We start from the raw sequence: 27,778 nt of genomic DNA, 5'->3' as shown, positions 1-27,778 counted from the left end.
TGTGGTGGAGGTCGGAGAGGAAGAGTGATGTGTGGTGCTGATGCTGGGATCCAGACGGGCGGGGAGCAAACAGGGAGCATCCAGCATCCTTAGCAATGGTGGCGAGAAGTCTAAAGAGTATCCTGACGCGGGAAAAGAGGTTATGAGCCTCCGTACATAAGAAAATGAGCAGGTAATAAGCGCCTTATATTTCAATTTCGCTGTGGCACAATATGGCTGGTTCTGTGATGCCAGGCCGGAGAACCGCTGTCATTTTAAAACAGCCCCCGTAGGAATGTAAATTCGACCAACTGCATCCATTATGTCTGCCAATAATTTTAGCATTTCTTGGAAAATGAAGAAAAAAAGCTTATTATATGCGTTTGCTGAAATAACACAGGCCTATTGAACCCCCGGTGTTGTTTATCGGCTTCAGTTTGAGATGTGTAGTTCTGTTTGGATGCTTTTCTGTTTGGATTAGTATCTTTACTTTTAGCCTAGTTAACTATTCAGGGTTTTGTAATCTGTAGACTTCTCTCTAATTTTGTTTTGTTGAATAGGCTAGTTTATGTAACTATACAAAATGAACATTGACAACGAGTGTAACAGGGAGGCGAAATGACAAATCCTACTACGGCGAAGACATAGCTCATGAATAATAATTAAGTCATGCTGTCGTTGCTGGCTGGGACGCAATTAATATTCATGAGCGAAGCATTCCTCCAAACACGATTCGTTAGTTTACTAGCGCAGCGTCTGCCTATTACCCAATCACGCAGCTGTACTAGATGAACGTAACGCAACGTAATAAATATTTATCCACAAAGCGTCCTCTACAGATTGCGAAGAGTCACTGCATGGGTGTTTGACGCGCTGCAGTGCGGACCAGCGCAAAGGATGTTGCGGACAGTTGCGTTCTGTGAGAGCTGTGCCGTTTGTTTATCAAAATTCATTGGATGTCTCGAATATCCGGATAGAATAGCATTCATGTACATACTCTTTTAATTTTTTTTGTCTTTAGGAGATTGCAATATGATGCTCCATAGAGCTTGTTTGTACAGCGAATTAGAGCACCTGTCTCGTGCCAGATTTGTATATTTGCTTTAACCTTGGACTTTTTATGTCATTAATATGCATGGTTTTTATTTGATAGGCGTGATGTTTACGGTTAGATAACCAGCTACGCTTCCAGTAGGTGTTTTTGTGGTGGTCCACTGTCTTGCAGTGCATTGTCAGTGTTATTGGAGAATGTTTTAAGTTACTGTACATTCGCGTTTTTCTTAGTAATACGGCTAATAATTTTAGCACGTAGATAGAATTTTTGATAGATGGAACATCACTAATAAAATGCAGAAGTCAGGCGGTTTATGGTTTTAGGAAAGGTCCCAGCTGATGGTTTGTGTCACTGTGAGGTCCCAAATGAAGATTTCAAAACGACGGAAAAGACTGACTTTTCGTAGTCTGTGTGCCAGGTAGGGAGAGGGACTTCCAAATATATTTTAAAATATGCATTTGCTTTTTTACTGTTTTACTAAAGCATGTGAAATAATCTGGAGTAAGGCTTGCAATGAATTTAGTCTTATGTAAAACATAAATGTTTAATCGTCTTTTTGTGAAACAAAATGTGTACATTTCCTGCAAATGTATAATTTGTCTTTTTGTAAAAAAAGTGTACATTTCTTACAAACTTTACTCCACCTTTCTGACATAAGGGAGAATGGGGTAAGATGTGTCACCCTCTTTTTCACCCTTTTTTTTGTATTCCGATATTTTGAAAGGGTCCATCATATGTCCATAGGTTCATCACAGGACGTCTTCCTGTGATTGAAAGAAAAGTGATTTTATTTATTCTACATCAGTTTTGCATGTCAAAGTACATTTTCTACAAGGCAGATAAAATTACGGTACTATACGGTTATCCGGACCACATGTGATGACCTACCCCAACCCCGCCCCTAAACCTACCCGTCACTGGGGTTATGACCAACCAAGAGCGGTTGTGGTCACTTGTGGTCCGGATAACCGTATAGTACCAAAATTACTTTTATGTTTTTATGTCAAAACAAATGTACAGAATATTAAACTTTTCTTTAAAAGCTGTGAATAATGTCCATTAAAGAGTTTGGATTGGGGATTGTACATTATTTAAAAAAAATAATAATAAATTATTCAGAAAACCTAAAACAAAAGTGGCACAGCTTACCCCCACTCTCCCCTATGCTTTTAAACACAACATTTATGCATTTATAAAAGCATTATATGTATTTACTGTCTTGTCTTTCTCACTGGCCCATATGTGTCCTGGTGTGTTGTAATGTGTGTATGTATCTGTGTCCATTCCACTGTGTTGCACATATGTTTTGTGTTTTTTCTTCAGTTCACAGGGCTTTCGTAACGGCGATGTCTTTTCGTAATGTCAAGTCAAAGACATATTTTTCCTTTTGCGCATCAGCTTATGATTCAATAATGCATGTATCACCTTTCTCTGGGACATTGAGTGCAAACTGACCTTTGTGACATTCATCCTTAAAGGATTCAGTTTCTGTCTGACCCATGCTTGCCTTAAGATGGATGGTGAGTGTCATAATAGTCAAAAGAGGTGGTTTGACATTGTATCAATACTGACCAAAATCCTTGACAACTAGCACAGAGAAGGAAAACAAAACAGCCGGAACGTCATTCAAGAACTGTATCAGCTCAAAGTGCTCAAAACCAATTGCTTGCTAAGTATAATCCATCTCTTCTCTTGTTTTTCTGGCTTGTAGGCTGGCAAAGGAGGGTTTTGGTGTCGACTAAATTGGTCAGTTGCAAGATTTTTGTCAGAGACGTAAGGTTATTGAAGAGATTTGTGAACATGGTGAGAGAGTTACACCGTCCTTCATAGTTCCCCCCTTTCCCTTCCTGGACATGTGGCTGCACTTCACTTTTTAGAGTTTGATCACAAAATGGCTGTTGACGCTTCCCTTCCCTGGGATTCAGAGGAACTTAAATGATTATTCTTTGCTAATTGAGGTGACCTGAATGAAACCCCCCCTGCTTTTCGCTCACCGTAACCTCACATCCCATGGGTCCCCTGGAACGAAACTGAAAAAAAAAAACCCCTCACACGCAGATTAGTGGGAATACAAGCCGCGCGATTTGAATGCTTTAGCTTTTTCGCCAGCATTACGGCCTGTGCGCGAACAACACCCGTAAGACTGTTCGGAACCTGCTTTTTAGATAGTCGCTCATAAGGGAGAGGGTAGATAGCAGCAAATGTAGAAACTATTAAGAATATCCATCTGTCCTTTGGCCTAAAGTGGATTCCCTTTATTATGGGAATGAAGCAATAGCATTTCCACGCATTGAGGTTTCTCATACAATATAAAATTTGACATCATCTCAAAATATAGTCACAAAAGAGTGCAATAATCGGGTTCCGGAAGTAAAAATCTCATTCATTTTCACCAAAGGGAATACATTTTTAAAGATCACTTATAAACCTTTAAAGAAAGATCTAATGTTATGGGATTAACATTAGAGTTATGAGATTGCTAATCAATGGTATATGCCTTTTTTAAAGGCATCAGCCCACATTATTTCAACTGATTTTGTTGAATAATCATGTATAACAGCTTTTTGTTGAATAATCACTCGTTTAAAACTACACTACCCATGATTCTTCAAAGAAATCTCCATCAATCAGAGAACTGAAACAGCAAATCCTGCCAAAATATCTTTTTAAAGCCTGCCTACTCCCATTAAGCACTGCGAATGATGTAAAGAGTCGGTCTCTTTATGCTCTCAAATTTTGAAGTAAAATATATTATGTCTACAGATTAATCAACATCTATAAATCCCTAGTTTTATATTTCTCATGTTTTCATTTGATTATGTCATTCGCGTTGCTTCATGGGATTGTAGTTCTTTCCTTCATTAACGGTTCGGTACAGTACACAATCTTGTATCTGTCTTTTTGTCCGATGTAGTCATTCACCTCGTAGCTGGTTGATTTGGTTCATGGCTTATAACTCTTTAAATTAGACTTTTTATAAATCCCTATTGATGGAAAAAATACTTCCGGAACCAAGGTCGCCGAAAAAGTGGGCGGGCACTGTTGCACTCTATGGAAATTGTCGATTGGCTGTAATTGAAGAGATTGGAAAGTAAGGCTATAATGGACAAAACAAGTTGAATAGCTTCATTCTTCTACAATGGCTGTTACAGTCACAACAATATACTGCAGCTGTTAAAGAGCCCATTGATAACCAACCACTGAAGGGTGTGGAAATGCTGGCTTGATGAACTTCAGTTGTATCTCAGTGTTCAAAAACCAACACATAGTGATTAAACTCTTCACTGCTCACATTCTTTTGCCAACTCATGTGAATTCGAACCAAACATGATTTCAATATATTATATTTTCGTAAACAGCGTCATTCATCCCTGTCACTGCCTGTATAACATTCAGGCTATCATCTTCCAGTTGTTTTCTACAAATCTCCTTGTTTGCATCTATCAAGGGTACATCAGTGCAGGTGTCAGTAACTTGGCACATGAGTTGGCAATATTACGCTCTGTCACTGTTCTTGGCTGAACTTTGTCTACCTGATGTCATAGTGCAGTTTGTTCATAGATTGTCCATAGAGCACTTCTCTAAGATGCTGCACTAGAGACTGCAGCTCTTGACGGATGCTGGGCTGGGCATGAGTTAGCGATTGAGCTACTGAATCTGAGCCGAGCTAGGCCCTGCATGTTTAACCAACAAAACAACGGTGCTGCATGCCAAATAGCATGTTATTGGGTTCTTATATGCATCTTTCTTAACCTTAGTTTAATAGAAGGTAACGCCAAAATTGAACCTTGGCTTGGAGTAAAGTTTCTATACTGCATTAAACATTTTGAGTCTCTCATTTTAGTGCCGAATTTCATTTGTGTTAAGAGGCTAATGTTTAATTTAAAAGTCACGGGACAGTGGTGTTTAAGAATCCAATGACCAATACAGTTTACTGTCAATCACCTGGTTTTAGAATTAGAGATCGACCGATATTGTTTTTTTAAGTTTTTTTTATGACCGATACTGATTATTTTTGTTCACGTTGCTTGTTACCGATATTAAATTAATTGTTCTATTTGTGCTTTTTGACTCAATACTTATGTCTTATAATTTATGCAATTACTTTACGTGTGAAGTTTGTTTGCTAAATAATTAAGCGCTGATAACTGACTTAACAAAAGTGTGTGAATATCTGTAAAAAAAATTATCTATTTACAATTGCAGTAGTGTTTGGCTGCTTTATTTTAGAGATGCACAATATATCGGTTATTAGCTGATACTGGATATTTACAGTAATTGTGCATGTTTGTTCTCCTTTTTGTAACATCGTCATTTAACACTCAAAGTTAACCTTTAAAAACACTAATAACTTAATAACACTTAAATGCAATCTTTAGCCAGTCTCAAAATGAATTCACTTGTAATATTTTAAAATGACCCATTTTTTACTGTTTTATTTTTAATTAATTTACACAAAATGGTATAGAATTTTAATATCAACCATTTAACACTTATCGGCCATAACATGAACATAATTATTGGCTTACCCATATTAGCCAGAATTTTAATATCAATGTACCCCCTTTTTTGGGAAAAAAAGCTAAATGTGTTATTTTAATAAATGCTTAATTGTAAGGTTGTTAATGAATATTTTAGATGCGTTCATAATGGTTTCTTTTTAAATCTTCTAAATCAGAAATGCCCAGCAGACTTAATGGAACTGTTTTAGTATCCCTTGTTAGTGCACATCGTAGGCTACTTGGCCTATGTATAATAGCATGTGCTGTTAGAAATATCCTCACTGTTTGTTTATGGGGTGTCATTATTATTTTTGTTTTCTAAGCATTTCCTCCACTGTTTGTGGCCATTTTATTTGCGTAGGCATTTGGGTCAAAAAGTATGTGGGTCAATGGATGTGCCTAGTAGACTTTTCTTTGTCTGCTAACAGCATAGTAACATTATAACGCTCAAAGCAGACTTTAATGTCAGCATTTTGCCTCTTGAATATGTATCAGTAAATAACCGCAGGAATAAATTGGTGTTCTATCTCATAACTTCTTTATAAAACAGGCATTCCAAAGCTAATCTTTGGAATGTTATCGTTTGTTGAAGTTTGATGGCAATTGCATGTAGAAGCCAGCTCAATTGACCTATAGCACGTCGGCAAAATGGCAATAGCGATGATGAATAGGTGATTTAACAATTTTTGGTGGCTTTTCACAGATAAATGGCTCGTTTAAGCTGGGGGCTGCCAGAGTGCTCTCAGGGTTGCAGTGCCTAGCACCAGCTCTGCAGGACAACGCCAACATGAACGGCACTGCAGAGCAGCAGGACATTCTGCCCCCAAATTGCATGGTCAAAGAACGATGGAAAGTGGTACGTTTTCAAAAGATCAATACATGACATTTGTACACACAGGGACACACACACACACACTGAATTTGTTTTGGTGTAGAAACAATTTTCACTCAGAAATTGCAAGTAAATTTCACAAGCTATTACAAAGAAATGAATAGACTGAATTAAACGTGATAGTAAAGTGCAGGTGTAATGCTCAAAATAAAACATTCAGTTTGCTTTCACAAATTTGACCTAAAATTGGTGCAGAATCCTAAATATTTATTTCCCATTGTATTTCGTAATGTTTCTTTGTTATACATTTCTCAAAACCCTGTATGTTTTGTTTACTTTCATGTTTAAATAAAATTTTGAATCCCATATTTCAAGATTTTTTTTTCTGACATTTGGACTGTTTAACTATTTTTAACATAATAAATACAAATTTTAATTAAATAGTTTGGGAGATCAAAAAAATATTAGTTTTAAAGAAATTAAAAGTAGAAAATAAAAGTGACAGTAAAGACAGTTAAAAAAATAAGTTGCAAATAAATGCTGTTCTTTTACATTTTTATTGATCAAACTGTCCTGGATTTTTTTTTTTTACCATGTAAGTTGCAGATTTTCAGTAAAATGAAATGGGGAGCTTCTCAAAAAAAAAGTATGCGGGTACATATAGATTAGATAAAGCTTCCCATCTTTTCTCCTATGCTCTTAGTAGATTATGTAACAGTAAAGCTTTTTTGACCCCAATCACTGGGACTGTCTTGTCAAAAGACATCACATAGAGATAAAATTCCTCAACAATTCCCAGTACAAGGGAGAAGAGAATCTTCTCACATGACTGATCACTTCCAGTCCAAGTAAACGGGCTCAAGAACCACTAGAACTAGACCATCAAATAGACATGATGATTTATGAGTCATTTGAAATCACAAATCTTCTGCTTGCTTTCTCCTTTGTCTTGTGGACATGTATTACTCTGTATGGTGCGGATATGAAATTTGTGACAAATTTATGCAAAGCTGACTAATGTTTGTTCTGCAGTGGGACTGCTGCACTACTGCATATCCCTGATCAATAGATTTGCCCTCTAGATTGTTCTATCAATGAAACAAGGATTATAACATGCAGATGTAGAAAAGATTCTGTTACAGTATTATTTGTTGAGCTTGTTGTTTTAGTCTGAATTGAAATCAATATCTCAGGAGAGTAAAATAAAGGTACTATTGACGCACTTGAAATGTAAATATTACCAAGTGCTTTTTGTTGTTTCCCAGATGCTTCTTCTAAAAGACACTTTGCATGGCTGCGTGCATTTTTATAAGATCATTGACAACTGTTTCTCTGACTTTAGGTTTCCCAGCTCATACTTGAAATCAATACCAAATTAAACAGAAAAAACATCTTGTTGTGTTCCTTTTTGATGTACAGCTGAAGAAGATAGGAGGAGGGGGGTTCGGGGAAATCTACGAGGCGTTGGACCTGCTGACTCGGGAGAATGTGGCGTTAAAAGTGGAGTCAGCTCAACAGCCCAAACAAGTCCTGAAGATGGAGGTGGCAGTTCTGAAGAAACTGCAAGGTAAGACATGGTCATCATTAGGTCTTGGTTTTTGGTACAGCATCAACATCACTTTGACATTGACAAGATATCACATTGTCCGATTACTGAAGACAAATTCCCCACAGAAATGCGGTCATTCATGTTATACAGTACCATTTGAACTCCTAAAAACTGTATTCTTGTGTTGTAATTTAAGGAAGTTTGTCTACAAATTGCATACCCATTTATAATACGTTTGTATACACTATCATTTAAAACATCAAAAGTGACTTATAATGTTACAAAAGATTTTTTTTTTCAGATAAATGCTGATTTTTGAACCTTCTATGCATCAAAGAATCCTAAGAAAAAGTATATCATGGTTTTCTATAACTGATTTCATCATTAATTATAATAATAAATGACTTCATATGTCATCATATTAACAAACAAATCATCATATTAGAATGATTTCTGAAGGATCATGTGACCCTGAAGACTGGAGTAATGGCTGCTGTAATGGAATAATATTTCTGTTTTGACTGTATTTCGATCAAATAAATGCAGCCTTGTTGAGCATAAGAGACATAAAACAATTTTTTAAAATCTCACCGACCCCAAACCTTTGAATGGTAATGTATATTTTTAACCATTTATTAAAACCATTCTTAAATTACCATACTGACTTCCTGCAAGTTTATCATATCCATTGCTAATATTTGAAGAGTTCAGATGCAAAAGCCTCTAAGTGCCATCTGAAATTTTCTTCTAAAATGATAATTTTTATCAAGCTCATATATTTAAGTTCAGTAAATTCACTTAAATGGCAATGAAAATTACCTATTAATGGTCATTTAAGTGAAATTACTGAACTTAAATATACAAGCTTGATAAAAATGATCATTCTAGAAGAAAATTTCAGATGGCACTTAGAGGCTTTTGCATCTGAACTCTTCATTTGTTGTTTGGGCTGTTGTTTTCCCATCATTATGTAACTTCCTGTAGGATGATTTGATTAGTTAAAACACATAAAGGACTCGTAGGATGAAAAGTGATATTGAGGACACAGGAAAAAATGATAAATTAATTTACAGTTAAGACAGTATTACCAAGAAAACATGTTGGAATCATTATAGAAAAGAAAGACTCAAAGAAACACGAGCCCTGCTGTGTTTCAAAGGCTTTATAGATTAAGTTGCGTGCTAGTCGCATTGTATAATTTTATACAGTACTTAGTTGACATCATAATGACTGAGGCATTTATTAAAAGCTGCAAAGACTGACCATCCCATCACAGTGAACAATGTGCGTGGCATGTTGTATATTTAGCACTGTGAATGAAGCGGCAGTAACACAGCCTACGTGACTGCGAACATGTGAAGCTATACGCACACACTCACATTCTGATGATTCAGTTCAGCCATTAGTCATCAGAAAGAAGCAAAAAAACAAACAAAAAAGAAGTACAAGTTGTCACGTAATGGCATATAGTATAAAGAAATTGTTGATTGGCCAAGTGGCCGTTTAATCAGCCTGACTAATAATGCTATTCTTTAATTTTTGTATATAAATTACTTGCACATTTTCTTTTTTAGGTAAAAACCATGTGTGTAAGTTCATAGGCTGTGGGCGAAATGATAAATTCAACTATGTCGTCATGCAGCTGCAGGTAAACGACTCCCTTTCATAATATAGTTGGCGCATATAAAACCAAAGCTCATACACACAGCGATGCAAATAAGTAATCCTTCATTTGAAAAATCATCATTGATCGATGAAAGTCCTTGGAACATTTTATAGTACATCATAGATAACCATCACATGCTGGTTTCTCTCAAATACTGAAGCTGTCTTTACTGGTGTTATGGAGGTGTGAGGGCTTCACTTACACTTCATTATCACTCTCAGGGTAGAAACCTGGCAGATCTCAGGCGAAGTCAGCCACGCGGCACCTTTACCATGAGCACAACCCTCCGCTTGGGAAAACAGATTCTAGAATCCATTGAAGCCATTCACTCTGTTGGCTTTCTCCATCGAGACATCAAACCGGTAATATCTAATAGCCTTCCTGAAAATGTAATTGCCTTGTAATCATGTGTCTAATAATAAGATAATGCAACACTGTCATTTGATTTCCAGAAGTGATTTTATTTATCAAGGATGTATGGATTTTCTTTCCAGTCAAATTTTGCCATGGGAAGGCTGCCTTCAACATACAGGAAATGTTACATGCTCGATTTTGGGCTCGCACGACAGTATACAAACACCAATGGAGAAGTCCGACCGGTATGTCACAGTTTAATTCCTTTTCGGTATTATTCATTGTTAATTTAATTATTTACTGCTTAATTTATGCGCTGAATAAAAGTACATGTTCCCTGCATTGCAATGAAATATGACATTTCTGTCAATCAATATTATTGGTTACAATCCAACCATGATATTAGGTTGTCTTTTGATTGAGCCCAAAGGTCTGGTTTTATTAAGAAGCGCCTGAGATTTATTTGAGCAGTAAAAAGCAATATTCACTGTAACAGTGCAGGCTGGCAGAGAGACGAGCTTGAAAGCTCACGAGAGGTTTACAGAGCTCTCTGAATCAGGCACTGGGCTGTTTCCTCTTTTAGCTCATTACAAAGAGCTCTTCATTCGCACATGTTCCTCTCTTCTCCATCCTTCACACTATCTCTCTATTTCTCTGTACGTGCAGGTTTTAATGCAGCGGTATGAATATTTAATAAGACTGCATGCATCAGTGAGCAATGCCCCCAGGTTCCAGCCTGAGAGAGTGTAATATTTTCAGCCCTCTTTCTCTCTCTCTCTCTCTCTCTCTCTCTCTCTCTCTCTCTCTCTCTCTCTCTCTCTCTCTCTCTCTCTCTCTCTCTCTCTGGCTTTCTCTATTTCTCCCTCTTTCTCTTTCGCCATTCCTTTCTGCACAGCTGAGTCAGCTGCACTCATTGATTCAGGCAGGAAACTATCTATCTATCTATCTATCTATCTATCTATCTATCTCTCTCTCTCTCTCTCTCTCTCTCTCTCTCTCTCTCTCTCTCTCTCTCTCTCTCTCTCTCTCTCTCTCTCACTCTCACTCTCTCACTCACTCACCTGGGCAATGCAGTGCTGCAGCACTAAAGTGGTTTGGCTCTGCTTTTCTCCTGCAACCTTCAGGAGTTGTTTGTCTGTTCCTGCAGCAGATTGAACATTTTGCTTGGGTTGATCCAAAACTACCTCTCCAGATCAATTAATAACTTTATAATGTTGAACAAATAACAAAACAGGTTTAAAACCAGACTGTAACTTTACTGTGAAGAAAATTATTCACTTTAAACGCAATTGCAGCATGTTTTTTTATCCAATCTGTGGTATCCATTCATATTTATGAGATCCTAAAAAAAACATTTTTAGGATTATAAATAGTTTGGGTGTCCTCAGAACTGTATATGTTGCCTTTTTTTTAAATGCATACAGTATAAATAGGACAATGAAGGTCCAGAGTCATATGCTGCCATGTTTGTTTGTTTGTTTGTTTGTTAATATTTGTTGATGTTTGTAAATGTTTTAAATTGTACCCCATTTTTTAAATATACAGTAGCTACTTATTTGTTATACTAACATTTTCTTATTGACAGCATTTGAAGGACATTGCATGGGGTCATTTGTATAATTTTGCCTGGTGCAAATGGACATTATTTCTGCTTTTTCTTTTGTTTGACCATCTTGTCTTATTTTTGCAGTTTTCGTTTGGGGTTTTAAGTTATGACGTGCATGTCTGACGTATTTCTCCATCTGTTCCCTTCTCCCCACACTCTCACCAATGGAAAGACTTTCATTGTGAGTGACTTCATGGAGTTCTCATCTTTGCTTTATATCTGACCTCATATTTTTTTCATTTATAGCTTATATATATATATATATATATATATATATATATATATATATATATATATATATATATATATGCATGCATGCATTAGGAGAGTTTGGCATTCAAGTTCAGCAAAAGTGCAGTTTCTATAATTGTCAGTAAAAACACGGTAAGAGAAAATTAACTGCATCCAAATGAAATGTCATTTGTTCTGCAAAACAGATGCTGCTTGTCATGTCATTTAGTTAATCAGAAATAAATTTGTTAATTTGGTTTGTAAGAAAGTCCCATTGGGACTAATACACACTCATGCACGCACAGACACACAGGTAAATTTCCGCGACGGAAGGTGTTTACCTTTTGCGTTGCGTGTTCAATGTTCTGGAAGAGTGGAACGCTATGTTCAGTGGAGTGTGTGTTGTGCATTGTGTATCCCTCTCCTGTTGTTACAATACCACTAAAACAGAAATTAAATGAATAATGCATAAAATATACACAGGAATATTTTTGTCTGATTTGTTTTGATTTACCTAAATATATATAGAAAATTCTAAGTATTACAGATGCCGAAAATAAAATGCAAAAATAAACTTTTCCTAATACATTTCTGCTTTTAGCCCAGAACTGTTGCAGGATTTCGAGGGACTGTTAGATATGCATCTGTCAATGCACATAAAAACAAAGTAAGTGCTTAGTCTTTGTCTACTTATGTATTTATATCAAACAATGTATTTTACAGGATATACAATAATCTAATGTTATTTTTGCCTATTAATTTTAATGGAATTCTTTTTGTGTTGTTTTTTTATTACAGGAAATGGGTCGCCATGATGACTTATGGTCATTGTTTTACATGCTGGTTGAATTTGCTGCTGGGCAGCTGCCGTGGAGGAAAATTAAAGACAAGGTGCTCTGACTTTCCTTGCCTGATTTGAAAATCAGTGTTTATCTTTTTTTACTTGATTTTTTTACTTTTTATTTTGAATCAGACCACCATTGTTGAAATGTTCTGTTGTCATCTGCATCATTTAGGAGCAGGTGGGTCAGATAAAGGAGCGCTATGACCATAGGATGCTGCTTAAACACATGCCATCAGAGTTTAATGTCTTCCTGGAGCATGTTTTAACCCTTGACTACTACACCAAACCAGACTATCAGGTACCTACAATACAAACTCTTAACTCTCTATATATCTTATTATGTTTACTAAACAGATGTGTACCAAATAGAATACTAAAATAGATTTTTATATTGTTATTTCAATATTTTTAAAAACGTTTTTCCTGCTGTATCTACTGTATCTCTCTCACTCTCTCTCTCTCTCTCTCTCTCTCTCTCTCTCTCTCTCTCTCTCTCTCTCTATATATATATATATATATATATATATATATATATATATATATATATATATGAATATTAAACATTATATAACAATGTATAAGAATTACATGGATACATTTCATCATACAGATATGAGTAGTCTTTACTAAGGTGTCTTTTCTGTGTCAGCTTCTGATGTCAGTGTTTGAGAACAGCATGAAAGAACGCATCATCACAGAGAATGAGGCATATGATTGGGAGAAAAGTGGGACGGACTCCACGATGTCTGCCACCACACCGACAGCAGCGCAGCAGAACACACGGCCTACAGCGGCTATGGTTGGGTAAGAACCGCATGCATGTGTGAACACATCACACGGCATGATATGGACCCTATAAATCCATCCATCCATCCATCCATATTGTTAAAGATCCTCTTGTACACGAACACACAAATGCACCACACTTTACAAAACCCACACTAATTCACAGTCATCCTCTCGAGGGATTTTGTTACTTGTCGTACATTGTCACATAAAAGCCGTACAGATGGACGAAAGGCATGATTAAAGTCTGAAATACTCAAGCAACTGAAAAAACAAGGGACAAGCTTGAATGTGTTGTCTTATTTGTTTTTCTTAATCACTGTTATTTGCATACTGATACATTTTGCAAACTGATTTATTATTCACAAACACACAATGCTTCTTGGAATACTGTGGTTTGTTTTCAGTAGGTTTACATGTTGAGAGAGGAGAACACTCACTTCTGATGGAAATGTCACTGACTTATTTTAGTCCATTGCAGTTCTGGAAAGGCAGAGTTGTTGTATTGCTCCAGGACATGAGGAACATTTTACCATGAAATAGAAAAACGTCTGATGACTTTTAAAGGAGTTCCCCCTCTGATGCTTCTTGAAAGCTCTGGGTGATATTTACAGAAAATGACTCTATAAAGGTGAAGCATGTCATAAACAGATTTTTTTTAAACAACCCCAAGTAGGTTTCCCAAAACATTTTCTAAAGTAATTCAGGGTCGACTTGATTTTTTTTTTTTTTTTTTGAAATTGATTGTGATCTTTTCTTTAACCTTTAGGGTTATAAATGTAACCCAGATGCCTGGTGACCTTCAGAGGGAAAATACAGAGGACGTTGTGCAGGACGAGCACCTAAGCGATCAGGAAAACGCCCCCCCGATTCCCTCTGGCCGGCCAGCTGCTGGCAGTCAGTTACCCACTGACGCAGATGGATGGGAGGAGACAGACTTTAATCGCAACAAACTCAGGATTAACATTGGAAAGGTGCAGAGCACTCCAGTGAATATAATCCAATCAAATACTTTTCATGATCATATTTTAAAAAGCAATTGTGTTTATTTTAAAACCAATTAAACATAATCCATTTGAAGTTTTATAAGTCAGTTTTTTTTATATTTCATTTTCTTTGATTTTATGTTGCAGGGAGGTCAAGAGGAAGATGGTAGCCGGGGTGTGTGTCCTGTGTCGCCACAACGGGGAGGGTTGGACTCTCCGGGTATGCAGGTGCACTCACTCAGGTACCGACGGGTCAACAGCCCTGAATCTGATCGCATATCTGCCGCTGATGGACGGGATGGTTACGGACAACGGTGGGTCGAACTTTTTGTATCGAATCAACCAGTCAGAAGTTAGATAACGAACTATCTGTTTTATAATAGCCTGACTTTTGAGTCATAATACATCTTGTGATGCTGTTTTTGCACTTACCTTTATCTATTGAGTTCCACATGTAAAGAGATAATAATATAATGAGTAGGCTATTTTCATTGATGAAATTTTAATTCACTGCATTATTCAAATAAAGGCATTACAACATGATTATTTCAGATACACTACTGTTTAAAAGTTTTTAAATAAATTTATACTTTTATTCAGCAAGGATGTATTAAATTGATCAAAAGTGACAGTTAAACATTTATAATGTTACAAAAGATTTCTATTTGGAAAAACAAATTCTGTTATTTTGAACTTTCTAATTATCAAAGCATCCTGGACAAAAAAGTAGCACAGTTTCCACAAAAATATTAAGCTGTTTTCAACAGTGATATTCATAAGGAAATGTTTCTTGAGCACTAAATCAGCATTTTTGAATGATTTCTGAAGGATCATGTGACACTGAAGACTGTAGTAATGATGCTGAAAATTCAGCTTTGTCATCACAGGAATAAATTACATTTTAAAATATAATAAAAAAGAAAATAGGTATTTTAAATTGTAATAATATTTAAAAATTGTACTGTTTTTTTTTACGGTAGTGTAATCTTTTTTTTTTCTTTAATTTTTCCAGCAAAAATAGCGTGTATATATTTTTTTTATAAATAACGTGTATATATTTTTTCTGGAAAATCAAAGGAAAAAATATTTATACTACCGTAAGAAATTTTTTTTCTTCGATTTTCCAGCAAAAATAACATGTATATATGCATGTATGTACATATGTATATATATATATATATATATATATATATATATATATATATATATATATATATATATATATATATATATATATATATATGTATGTGTGTATATATACACATATATATATATATATATATATATATATATATATATATATATATATATATATATATATATATTGTTCCTGTCATAAAATATAATATTGTGCTCATACTGCCAATTCATACTCTTCATATTTTTGTGTCATTTAGCATCATAAATTCATTATTTATTCCTTTCTCAGCTCTCGAATGGACATCCTGGGTTCTCCTTCTCGGCATGTTTACTCCTCCCAGCCTGCTCAGATGCTGTCCATCGATGGTTGTCGCGGAGACCGTGGTCGTAATGAGGCCTCTGCGTCAGTGGACCAGGAAGCCCACAGCAATGCCTTCATCCGCTCCGTCCCACTCGCGGAAGAGGAGGACTTTGACAGCAAGGAGTGGGTCATCATAGACAAAGAAACGGAGCTCAGAGACTTCCACCACCTCCCAGGAGCCGAACCCACCACATCCGGTACCACGGATGAGGAGCCGGAGGAATTACGCCCTCTGGAGGAAGGAGAAGAGCGGCGGAGACATAGAGGGACAGATCCGTCAGTCAGGCCCAAGACGTCACACGGCGACCGGACGACACGAGGCATGCTGCCCCTTACGGAGGAGGAGGCGTCCAGGAGGAGCGGGAAAGGCCAGTCAACCTCAGCGGAGAGCCCTGTGCAGTCACCCTGTCACTCGCTGCCCTCCGGACGGCCACGGCGGAGAGAGTCAGAATCCAACGGACCTCAGAGACAGGTAAGACTATCCTGACTAACCTGCACTGACATTCTTAGCCTAAAGATGGAGTGCATTGCTGGGTTTAAGGTGAGTGAGGCTGAAAATATTTGATGGTGGTAAAGAAATCATGAGGTTCAGTTAGAAGCGCTATAATAAATTGTTTGTTTACAGACACTTTTTTTTTTGTACATCATTCTTTGGATGCGGTGTGGGTGCAATGTTTTCGAGCTCATGAGATGCTGAAGAAAAATGGTCTGGATAAGAAGTTTAAAATTAGATCAGGAAAAGGATGCTTATTCGCAAACCAGCTTTATCAGCTGAGTACTGGATTTTATCAGCTAATAATGAAATAAATGATAGGGAAATATCAGATAAGATGGCAGGAACACTATACTGTAATTTCTTTATATTACATTGCATCTTGCTATTTTGTTACTTCTCTGCTTGCAAATTAATAACAGATATTTTCAAAATGATATTATCTTAAAAACATTAATTAAAATATTTTTTGTTTTATAAAAATTTCATATAAATTCAATACAAAAATGTTTATATATACACTACCATTCAAACGTTTGGAGTCAGTAAGATTTTTGTTTTTTAAATAATAATAAAACTTTCATTCAGCAAGAAATTGATCAAAAGTGACTGTAAAGATATTTGTAATATTAAAGATTTCTATTTCAAATGAATCCTTTCTGTTCATCAAAGAGTCCTGAAAAAAAAGTATCATGGTTTCCACAAAAATATTAAACAGCACAACTGTTTTCAACATCGATGATTATGAGAAATGTTTTCCATCTATTAAAATAGAAAACATTTATTTAAAACTGTAGCAATATTTCACAGTGCAGCTGTTTTACTGTATTTTTGTTTAAATACAAAAAGCATATAAAAACTGAAACATAAAAATTCTTACTGATCCCAAATTTTTGGACAGTTATGTAAAGGGATGCACGATAAATCGGCCACCATATCGGTATCGGTTAATACGTGTTCGTTTTTAATGTTATCTTTATCGGCCCGATAAGAAAATGTTGCCAATATATTAAAGTAAATAATGGATTATTTTCTTCAGCTGAGACACTTCGGATGTGCACTGTTCGCCATGATGGTTTTTAATTGCTTGAAATATGATTGCAATCACTTCAAAAAAGGAGTGTAACATTCGCAGTACAAGTCTGTCATATAGGCTACATTAAAATTATAATGAGAATATTATAGTTGTGTGCTTGGGACATGGCTTTTAATGGTGAGACTTTGTAAGCAGGCTCTCAAAAATGATATCGGCCAATGTATCGGTTATCTGCTTTCAAATATAAAGAATTATCGGTTATCGTGTCAGCCATCATTTTCGTATCGGTGCATCCCTTGTTATGTATCTGTATGTAAATGTTTGTAATAAATTGTGTAAAAAATATTACTAAACCAACCTATAATCCTCTTTGGAGCGCTTTCAATCTTGTTTTAAATGTGGTGAATGACCTACATCAGGAATTTCTTGTACCTTTAGAAATTTTCCACTTTCCACTTGTTCCAAGAGCGAACATGAAATACTGGTTCCAGGGACATGTGCAGGAGACTTGGTTTAGCTTAAGTCCCATTATAGCACTTTTTCAATTTTTAAAATAGCATATCTCTCTTAAAACCAACTTTAATCTATATAAAGCCAGTGCTTTGTGATGGGGCGGTGCTGTTGTCTCCACTTTTTACAGGGTGTGTGCCTATTTCTTTCTCCCTTTCTTCTCTCTCCATCTGTCACTCTCTCTTTAATTCACTGTCTGACACACAGACTCATGCCTCATCTCTTCTTTTCTGACCATCAAACATTTGGTTTTCACATGATTTGCTACAATGTAATGATTCTTCTTTGTTCATGATTTGTATTTTGGAAAACTTTTGTATGCAGAAGTTCAGCTGTAACTAAGGGGGTATTCAAGGCCATGTACACACTACAAAGCTTTGATCAGGTATCATTTTCATATGTAAAGAATAAGGAGTCTTTCGTACTACGGTTTTGTGATATCGAGGTAACCATAGTGATTTTTTCACACCCTGCGAATGTAAACAAGAAACATGGATACCAAACAGTGTTAGTGACTGATTAACGTGCCATTTGTTATGAAATCATTTATGCTCATTAAGCTGATTTCACTGCATTAACTTTAGTTCTGATCGCACTACATGGATTTAAATCAAATTCAGTTGCTGCAACCTTAAAGGGATTGGTAACCCAAAAATGGTTTTCAATCCCTGAAAAAAATCTGAAAAATGGTTTTCAAAAATTCTGTAATTTACTCACCCTAATCATGTCCTTTCAAAACTATATTTCTTTGTTTCTTTTCTGGAACATAATTTTTTTTTTTTTTTTTTGTCCATACAATGGAAGTCAATGGTAACCAAAACTGGTTGGCAACATTCTTCAAAATATCGTCTTTTATGTTCCACAGAAGAAAGAAAATCATACTGGTTTGGTACAACATATAAATAATGACAGAATTTTAATTTTTTGGCTGAACTATCCTATTTAAAATTCTAGAAATGATTTCACTTGTTTAATTCGGTTGTCACACCTGTAATAACTGAACTCAATATGAACAGAATGGGATTAAAAGTAGCTGCAGTGTGTACATGGCCCAGATTTCTTTTCTTTTATTCTTTTTTTCCTTTCCAGATAGAATTACTAGATGATTTCTTAAATCTTCAGAAATATCCAGTTTGTTTTCAGCAGTTTTTCAGAAAAAAACACAAAAAACTCTGTGAGGGTAAACCAGACCTTTGCTAATTGGATTCCGGGGTGCGTATTTCTTGTCCTTCAGAAAAACACTATTTTTTTCTTTTACCTCAATACTGTGTTTGTGTCTTTGACTGCGTTCAAAATGAGGGGTCTACTGCTGAGCGTTTCTACACATTTTTTCAACTCTGACTGTTTGTCTTTTTAGGACGCTCAGCACTAAACCATTCAGTAAAATTCTGCACTAATTCACATTAAAGTTATTCATTTTCATATTTTAATGTTTGTCATCCCTCATAGTCCAAAACAAAATGTGTGAGAAGATTTCAGACGCTCTTTACCACTAGGGTGAGCCAGATGACATATAGTAGACCAGCAGTTTTGCTCATCTTAAAAGTTAGCTAGCTAATTTATTCTTCTCATTTACCCATGAGGAAATATAGCAGAGAAAAAAAATTCTGGGGCATTTTTCTGAATTCTGTTTAGAATAACTTGCCCCTTCCATTGTTTCGCTGTAAACACAGTCACAGCCTTTTCAAGCTGAACTGAGATTGCTGGATTGTCTCTTTTGTATGATAGCCAAAATCTCAAATCAAAACAGATGAGGATGCTCATTTTCCCAGCAGTCTTCACCTTTTAAATGCCCACTGCCTTTTGCTCGGCCTTTCGCTCACAATCACGTATGACACGTTGATTTCACCCACGGAGAAAATACCAAGGCTGCCGCTGGAGCCACAAAAGAAGAGTGAAAGAGGTGTTTGCGGTAAGCACAGTTTAGGCTAGTCCCTTTTGTACCTGTTTGATGAACTTGCTCATTGTTTTTTCTTCTGTTTGTCATCATTTTATCCATATTTACCCATTTTTATCCACGTGTGTTTGTGTTTGTATGCCTGACCATTCATTTTTCTTAAGTTGTCCGCATTTACAACGACGGTGTGATGATACCGATCGGTAAAATGGCTAAAGTACTTTTTGTCTGGAATCTCTCTGCTCATTGTCTTATACATGGTCACATGTGGCACATTTTTGAGAGGTGGATCTGCATCAAACGAACAGCCTCTGTGGAATAGAGGCTCTCAATGTTGGCTGCCCAACCAAAAAGAAAAAAACATAGCTATCCCTTTAGCTTTGTCTCTTGTGAAAACTTGTTTCCAGGCAACCCGTTGTAGGTCTGTGTAAAGAGAGCCCGTTCCTCTCTTTCCTCTGAGTGTCTGGCGTTCTCCTCACTGCATGCGACTGGGGAGATGCCTTAAATGTTACAAATACAAATCCTCTGTTGAGCTCGTGAATTTCAACGTTTGCTCTTTCTCGTTTTATTTCAGCTGGATGATGACAGGCCTCACACGGGCCCGCGTTCCAACCAGCTGCGACGTCTCGCCTCCTACGTCTTCTCGTCCTCGACGTTGGAGACTGAGCAGTACCCTCACGCCGGAGGATCCTTCATCCAGCGCAGCCGGTCGGCCGAGAGCAGCCCGGCTCACGGTAACCTCCGATCGGGCTCGAGGCGTCACGCTCCCCTGCAGCCGCCTGGAAGTCCGCGCAGCAGGCACTCCATGCTCAACGTGTCCCGCGTGCAGATCCAGCAGATGCTGGCCAAACTGATGAACAAAAACAGCTGAGGAAAGCTGACGTAATCTCTTCTCACACACCGATGTGAAAGACTTTTTTTTTTTTTTTTTTAAAGGATGTTGAAATATTTTTTGGGAAAGAAGTCTTTTCTGATGCAATAAACTGTAGAGGGCTGTAAGAAGGGAACGACGTGTTAAAGGGAATGCCATGCTTTTACACACGCTGTTCATAACTCGCACTTTCTGCTTGTTATGAACAAACGCTTTAGTCATTTTAATCACTCTGTGAGTAAAAAAAATCACATTAGATATAGCGAACTATAAAGATATTTATAGCCAAAATTCATTACCTGCAGTGGCTATTCGTGTACCTCAGTTGCATGTGTTGCATTTGCAGCTGTGGTCAACCTGAAACATACCGCTGCCTTTAATATGCAAGTTATTTCATTGTCTTCCATGCAAAAAAACATGAAAAACTTGGTGAATTTTTTATTTATTTTTTGTCTTCTTTTAAAAAAAAAATGTATTATAATTTAAGTTATCAAACACGTTCTAAGCCATCATCCATAGTACATAATGTTCATTACCTACGCAGGCTTTCAATTTTACAAAATTTTTTTTTTCTGTGCTCTAAAGGTGCTTTTGCCTCACAAAGGAGATGTTATGCAAGTTGAATGAAAGTGTTTTAAATATAAAATGGAACCATAGGAGCAAAAGGGAATAATATGTCAATGCTTTTATAACCAATGAAGTGGCATGCTGGAGTCTGGTTATCTTTTACAGACGAAATATGAGATAAATGAGTCGGCTGTTGTGTCAGTCATACAGGAAATGAAAGAACAGCACGTATTTTGGTTTCTCTGCCACTGATTAAAATTAAACCATAAATTAAGCAAAAATAATAATTAATATATATATATATATTATTAATAATAATATATATATATATGAAAGCAGTTTCCTTTAAATAGCATATTTTTTTGTGCGTGTTTCCATATCTCATTTAATCATATTTATGTGCATAGAGCTTTGAATGCGCTGTGTACGCATTATATCTCATTAAATACCTCCTAGTTAGTCTTGGGTTGGATGCACAGTTTTGTGTTGTATGTTATTGAGTAGCAAATTAATGTGTGTGAGACTGCTGTAGGGTCTTTTGTGTACTGTTCTCACTATTGCACTTTAAAAAAGACACCGAATTGGAGCCATAGCTGTTTCCTTGGCGATGTGATTGCAATAAGATGTGAAATGAGCGGTACAAGATTGTCATTTTCTCAATTAAAATCCACTAGTGTTTATACTGAAAAAAAGAACTGAAAATAAGGGCATATTCTAGAAAATATTATGTACATTAGACATTTAGTGATTAAATAGCACCTTTGTTGAATAAACTTCATTTTATGGATGTTGGTGGCTTAAGTTGTTTTAAACAACCTAGGCTTGAAAGTTAAATGGCTCCTGCAGTGTTGTCGTTGTAGCAGGCAGAGATCTTTTGGCAATATAACATAAGATGCATGCCTGGATTGTGAAAGTTGATGGAAAATGTATTTATACTTTCCTTTTGTCAGGAAAGAAAAATGATATGGTCATTAATTGTTTAGAAAACCATTACTTTTGCTAGATTTGATTTCATTTATATTTTTGATTATATTTTTTAAAACGACTTGACTAAAATTAAACTGCTTTTTTGTTGCAAAATTAGTGTTTTTAAACATATTAGAAACATGGGAATTCAGAAAAAGTGTATTCCAAAATCTGTTGTTTGTTCACGCATACATACAACTTATAGTTTCGGAGTGTGTACTGCACCTTTATATGATAACATTTTCTGAATTGTGCATCTTCAGTCAGTGCATATTGAAACTGTATTAGAACAGAAATGATACATTTCAAAAATGACTTGGTTTCTGTATATGTTTCTGGTACTGTCACAGTCATGGCTTTTCACATGAATGTACTGTTATATACCCAAACAGGCTGCTAACTCTTGCACTTATTTTGCACATTTGCTTTTGCCTGGATTACATCAATATGTTTAGCTGTAATTTTACAGTAATGGCACCGACATTAACGGTGCAAGAAAAGTCGTTATTGTTGAGACTGGGAAGTACTGGAAAGACAGTGCAGTTCAGAACCTTATTTTGACTAACAAATGAAGTTGGTCCATGAAAGCAAGTGAAACTAAGACAATTTTGTATGGCTTATGTTATGCCTTTATGTTTCCATGAATTGTATATTGATTATACTGATATATATTGATGTTTTTTTTAAAGCAAAATATTCAGTTGACAATATTCAAAATATTTAATTGACAAATAAATTTGCATTAAAGCATTTTTTTTTTTTTTTACGATTTTTTGTAAAAGATTTTCTTTTAGTTTTAAGCACTGTTTACAAAATTTTCGAAGGCCTTTTATTTTATTTCTACCTGAACATCTGCATGTGATGCTCTGAAATACCAAAAAGAAATTCATTTAGTCTATCACATCCCACCACTGCTCTTATGAGTTTTTGATGGTTTTACGTTATGCCTATACACAATGCCTTTGTCACAATAACACCTTTAGGATGGAGGAAAATGCTGTATCATAGCTGTAATGTGCATGTTGTATGATATATTGTTGATTGCAGGGTCATTCTATATAATGTATATAGTGAGATGTGATGGATCAAGGACGTTTGGAGCATAATCATGTCTGCAGGGAGTGATAATCTTAGCTTGGTGTTGTGAGAAGCTTCACTTGAACTACAATGAACTCTACTATGTTGACACCGATACACAGCTGAAAAGCAACAATGTACACAGAACAAGCTCTTGATGGAGCTGATACAAGCACCGACTGTTGTCAATATTTAATGTATTCAGTATATTTGCAATTAAAAACAACTATGTGTCAATGGTAACAGCGCTAATTTAAAAGTGTGTGCTGTTAAATAACAGTGTAAAAATAAGTTGCAGAAGGTTTTATTTAACTTTTTATGTAACCAGGCAAGTAATTTAAGAGCAAGATTTTATTTACAATGACAGTCTGGTATTGCTATGTAATGTAAATGGGCTGTGATCTGTTAGATTGATGTACAATAAGCATATTACCTTTTCTATCACAACATCACTGTACAGTATGCTTGTAATATTTCCAAGTTAAGCATGTATTTTAAACTTTTTTTAAATGATAGGATAATTGTACATATATATCTAAGAAAGAGAAATTAAATCAATACTGTATAGATAAAAGCATGTTATCTGGTTGGTTTTAGTCTGTATGTATTGTATAGAAAACCTGTATGTTGGATACACTTGAAAAAAAGCAAAATATGACTGGCTGCTGTAAAATGGAAAATTCTTTAACACATTTTTGTGCCTTTTTTATGTATGTAATCTAGACAATCTTAAAAAGCTTGTGTACAATTTAAACATAATTAAAGTCTTTGAGAAAAAACAATTGTTGTATTGTGTGGTTGTATAATGTATAGCAATGATTTTATCTATTAGAAATTAATAAAATGATTAGAAAAAGTATGTGTAAACTCAGTTATGAAGTACAGTATGTCTTCAGATACAGTAAGTATGTGTTGCTGGAAAGTGTTTTCCAGGAATATCTTACTGAACAGGATCTCGTTGTTTCTCATAATTTTTCTTACACTGCCTTACCAATATGGCAGTATTGTAACTTTAGCATTTTTATGTTATCCTTTAGGGCCCAACCCCGGGTGAGCCCCTATTGTCACCTACTGACTACAGGACTAAATCCCCATCCTCTGAGAAGGAGATGTTTCACATCCTTCCTAAACTGCAGGCTAAAAGAGCTGACTTCCTCACCGTCATGCTTACAGGAAGCCTACACCAGCGACGGGCCTTCACAGCCACACCGCCTGATACACAAGATGAGGGACCCAGAGATGACGATGTCACGAAGAGTGAATCTAGTAGTGGCGCAAGCGAAAAGAGCACTGAACCTAGTCAAGATGGGGCTCCTTCCACCTTAGTGGCCGATGATCCGCACAAGGAGTCAAAAGAACCGGGTTCTGTTGCTGAAGTAGATCCTGACCAAGAGGACGTCTCGAACACCCTTGTTTTGTTTTCACCAGGAGACACAAAGAAGTCTCCCAATGTTATAAATGCGACGGATGTGGATCAAGCTGTGGCGGGATCTGATGCCCCTCAAAATGAGCCGTTGGATGAAGTTGGTCGACTAGAGGTGCATGTCCAGGAGGACATAAAGCAGGCAGAGAGGTCTTCAGATGCAAGGCAACCTGATGCAATTAGTGTTGACCCATCCATGCAAACATCTAAACTGGTGGTAACTGTCTCAACAGCTTTGGTGGCCTCAGCCTCAATTGCTTCACCCCCTTTCTCCAAAGTGGAGCGAACTTTTTTACACATTGCAGAGACAACCCATCTGAATGTCATGTCTTCCAGTGGTGCACAGGTTCTTGAAGTTTTAGAGGAGGTTGAAGGCAAATCACAATCCAAGCGGATAAAGGACAAGTCGGTCCTTTCTCAAGAGCCAGGAGGAGTTGCAGCGTGTGTCCAGTCTGAAGTGACCTCTCAGACTCTTACAGAGGAACCTCGGGTACTCAATGTTCTGCATGAGTTTTTGCCAAATGAGACTGCTAAAAAATGGGAAGGTCTTGTGGTTCCTCTACTCTCAGAGTCTAGGGAACCCATCCATCAAGGTTCATCAACTGAATCCAAACAGGATAAACAACTAAAAGAGGAATATCAAGAGGAGAACACAGTACCTGAAAGTGTTTCTAAACATCCACAACCAAGGAGCAAAAGTCGAATTCCTATCCTAGTCCCAGAAGAAGAGCCAGGATCTGAACAATCCCTGCCCATCAAAGAGCGACTGCGTAGAAGAGCCATGCAGCAAGACCTGGCCCGTCAAGCTGTAGAAAGACAACGTCAGGGCCGCTGGATAAGACTAAATTCCAGGACTTCATCCTCACTATCTTCTGGAGACGAGCCCAAGAGACCTTCAGAGACTCTCTCTACTACAGGCTCAGAGGAAGATATTCACGTATCTGATGATTCTGTCAAGAAACTCAAGAAGAAGGCTGAGGAAAAGTACCAAACAGAGTGGCACAGCAGGATCCCACGGCCAGTTACCCCAATAAGAAAGCCTTCAACTAAACTAGTAGTAGTGGCTCCTGTAATCCATCCTGAAGCTGGAAATGCAAAATTAGAACAAAAGGCAAGCAATGGGTAAGTTCACTTCAAACATGTTTGACAGCCAGGGTTGTGCACCATTTAGAATCAAATTGAGAATGATTTGAATTTGAATTTCTTTGGATTGCATCAGTTTTCAAATAGGATGAAGAACATTTAAATTTACACTAAAGAATTTAATGGGAGCCATTTCTTTAATTCAGAATTTTACCCAATCCAGTTGGCAGCATACCAAAAGTATGAATATGGTAAATTAAATTGTATTTTGTTTTATTCACCTTAGGTCAAAGGTACAAACATTATCAGGATCAAGTGCTCCACCACTTCACACAAGATCAAAATCAATATTATCTTGTTCTACCAAGCCAAGTGGAAGCAATCGCATGCCTCTCTCCTGTATTCCGGCTTCGTCTCGTCGCAGCTTAAGCACCACAAACTGCACTTTCTCTTCAACCCGTATAGCTAGTCCTTCGCCCCATAGGCTACCCATACGAACTGCAGTTAGCGAATCTCGCAAGCAGCTGTTTGCCCTCCGTACCACTGTGGATCTCCCACTGAAGTCTAGGACTACTACTTGTAGTGGTCCTGCAAAGGACCCCAAACCATCACCAAACCAACCCACCAATACACCTGTAAGGAATCAAACCAAAGCTTCTGCTCATTCAAAGAACACAGTACCCATGAAAAGGGAAAAAAGCACAAGCAACAAAACAGCTGCAGCCAGATAAGACACTGTGACTGCTGTTCACTGGGATTGTTTCTTCTCAATTACTTGAACATATTGCCTCAACATGTAATCGGCCCCATTGACCAAAATTAACCTTTTAATTAATTTAATGTTCTTCCTAATCTACAAATGGCTATAGTTCTAATTTTGAATTCTGTACCAAATAATTTTATGTTGTACTATAAGGGTAAACAATGTAGAACTTTCACTTTACTAGAAGTTTTTTGGAATATAATGGAGGAAATGTCACATTTAGCTTAATCGGTGCTATACTGTATATGTGTTGTTCTGTTGTGCATATTTAATTCAATATGTTTTTGAAGGTGTACTTTATTATTAGTTAGATGCCAAGTTGTCTTTGACCCTTGACACACAATAATAATGTATAATTATTTACAACATCTAAATCAATCATACAGTAGCCTATATTATGTGTATTTAGGCAGCACAAATTATTATAGACCACCAGACACACAGAACATTGTAAAATCTGCCACATATCCAAGGACAAATGCACAAATTTTCTCTGGTCTGCAGCTCGGCCCTCTTTGTAAACCTTGTGATGATGGGCATGCCTTGTCTTTAGCTTGTTACAAGTGTTTGATGATACTGCTGTATGCTTGTATATATTCTTTTCAGTATTTCCTGCAGAGACCTCTTTATTTTTATCAGGCAAAGGAAATGGTAAAGTATTTGGGTTTTAGTTTTCTTAAAGGAATTTATTGTGGGTTCTACACCGAGTTATCTCATTTTCTAAGCATGGCAGAAATCACACATTATAATAATTGTCAATACGGATTATTTCTAAATGAACAATTTTCACCTCTTTTGCTCTTATTACAATGGTGAGATGTTAAGTGAGATTTCTGTTGGAACAAGGAGCATAAAATGATAAGTCTTAGTTGTGTTATGTTGTTGTTTTTCTACAAGTGACATATTCCACGTTCTTCCCAGTCATTGAAAACATTTCCGTTTTTGCAGGTACATGTTTGATTTACGAAAAGCGAATGATGAGTCAGTCAACTTGCTTGTGTTACACGTTGTATATATACACACTTCATTTTTGCACACAGATTTTTAAGTAACTCATATTTGGAATTAAGTAAAAAATTAAGTATAATTAAGTATAATTAAGAAAATAAGTGACTTTAACTTGGCCAATTAGAGTTTGGTGAGTAATCATTTCTACTCAGTTGAAGCTTACCTTGTACATTTAACTCCATCAATACAACACT

At 36.5% G+C, this 27,778-nt stretch overlaps 1 protein-coding gene across 4 annotated transcripts; it reads left to right on the top strand.

Moving 5' to 3' along the window:
• Positions 1 to 2: 2 nt before the first annotated feature.
• ttbk1a (tau tubulin kinase 1a) lies at positions 3 to 27,444 on the top strand. Of its 4 annotated transcripts, XM_084100372.1 has the most exons (16): positions 884 to 1,451; positions 2,745 to 2,836; positions 6,239 to 6,391; positions 7,787 to 7,934; positions 9,491 to 9,564; positions 9,804 to 9,944; positions 10,077 to 10,181; positions 12,375 to 12,440; positions 12,572 to 12,664; positions 12,790 to 12,915; positions 13,267 to 13,421; positions 14,173 to 14,377; positions 14,537 to 14,703; positions 15,819 to 16,362; positions 24,345 to 25,852; positions 26,100 to 27,444. In XM_084100372.1, exons 2-16 carry the CDS (start codon positions 2,834 to 2,836, stop codon positions 26,542 to 26,544), a joined length of 3,933 nt encoding a protein of 1,310 aa, XP_083956498.1. In that variant the 5' UTR covers positions 884 to 1,451; positions 2,745 to 2,833; the 3' UTR covers positions 26,545 to 27,444. The 4 variants fall into 4 exon arrangements, with proteins under 4 accessions (XP_083956499.1, XP_083956498.1, XP_083956500.1 ...); XM_084100373.1 differs by lacking the exons at positions 884 to 1,451; positions 2,745 to 2,836 and adding an exon at positions 3 to 172; XM_084100374.1 differs by lacking the exon at positions 2,745 to 2,836.
• Positions 27,445 to 27,778: the final 334 nt, after the last annotated feature.

Source organism: Abramis brama (genome assembly GCF_963993115.1).
Source record: "Abramis brama genome assembly, chromosome: 23".
Classification (NCBI taxonomy): domain Eukaryota; kingdom Metazoa; phylum Chordata; class Actinopteri; order Cypriniformes; family Leuciscidae; genus Abramis; species Abramis brama.
Note: the sequence above shows the minus strand (reverse complement) of the source record. Positions and strands in the feature narration are given on the sequence as shown.

Excerpts from the sequence above, each read along its gene's own strand:
- ttbk1a (XM_084100372.1), top strand. Across the intron at positions 9,565-9,803 it reads ATGTCGTCATGCAGCTGCAG|GGTAGAAACCTGGCAGATCT; the intron begins GTAAACGACTCC and ends TATCACTCTCAG. Across the intron at positions 13,422-14,172 it reads CCTACAGCGGCTATGGTTGG|GGTTATAAATGTAACCCAGA; the intron begins GTAAGAACCGCA and ends TTTAACCTTTAG.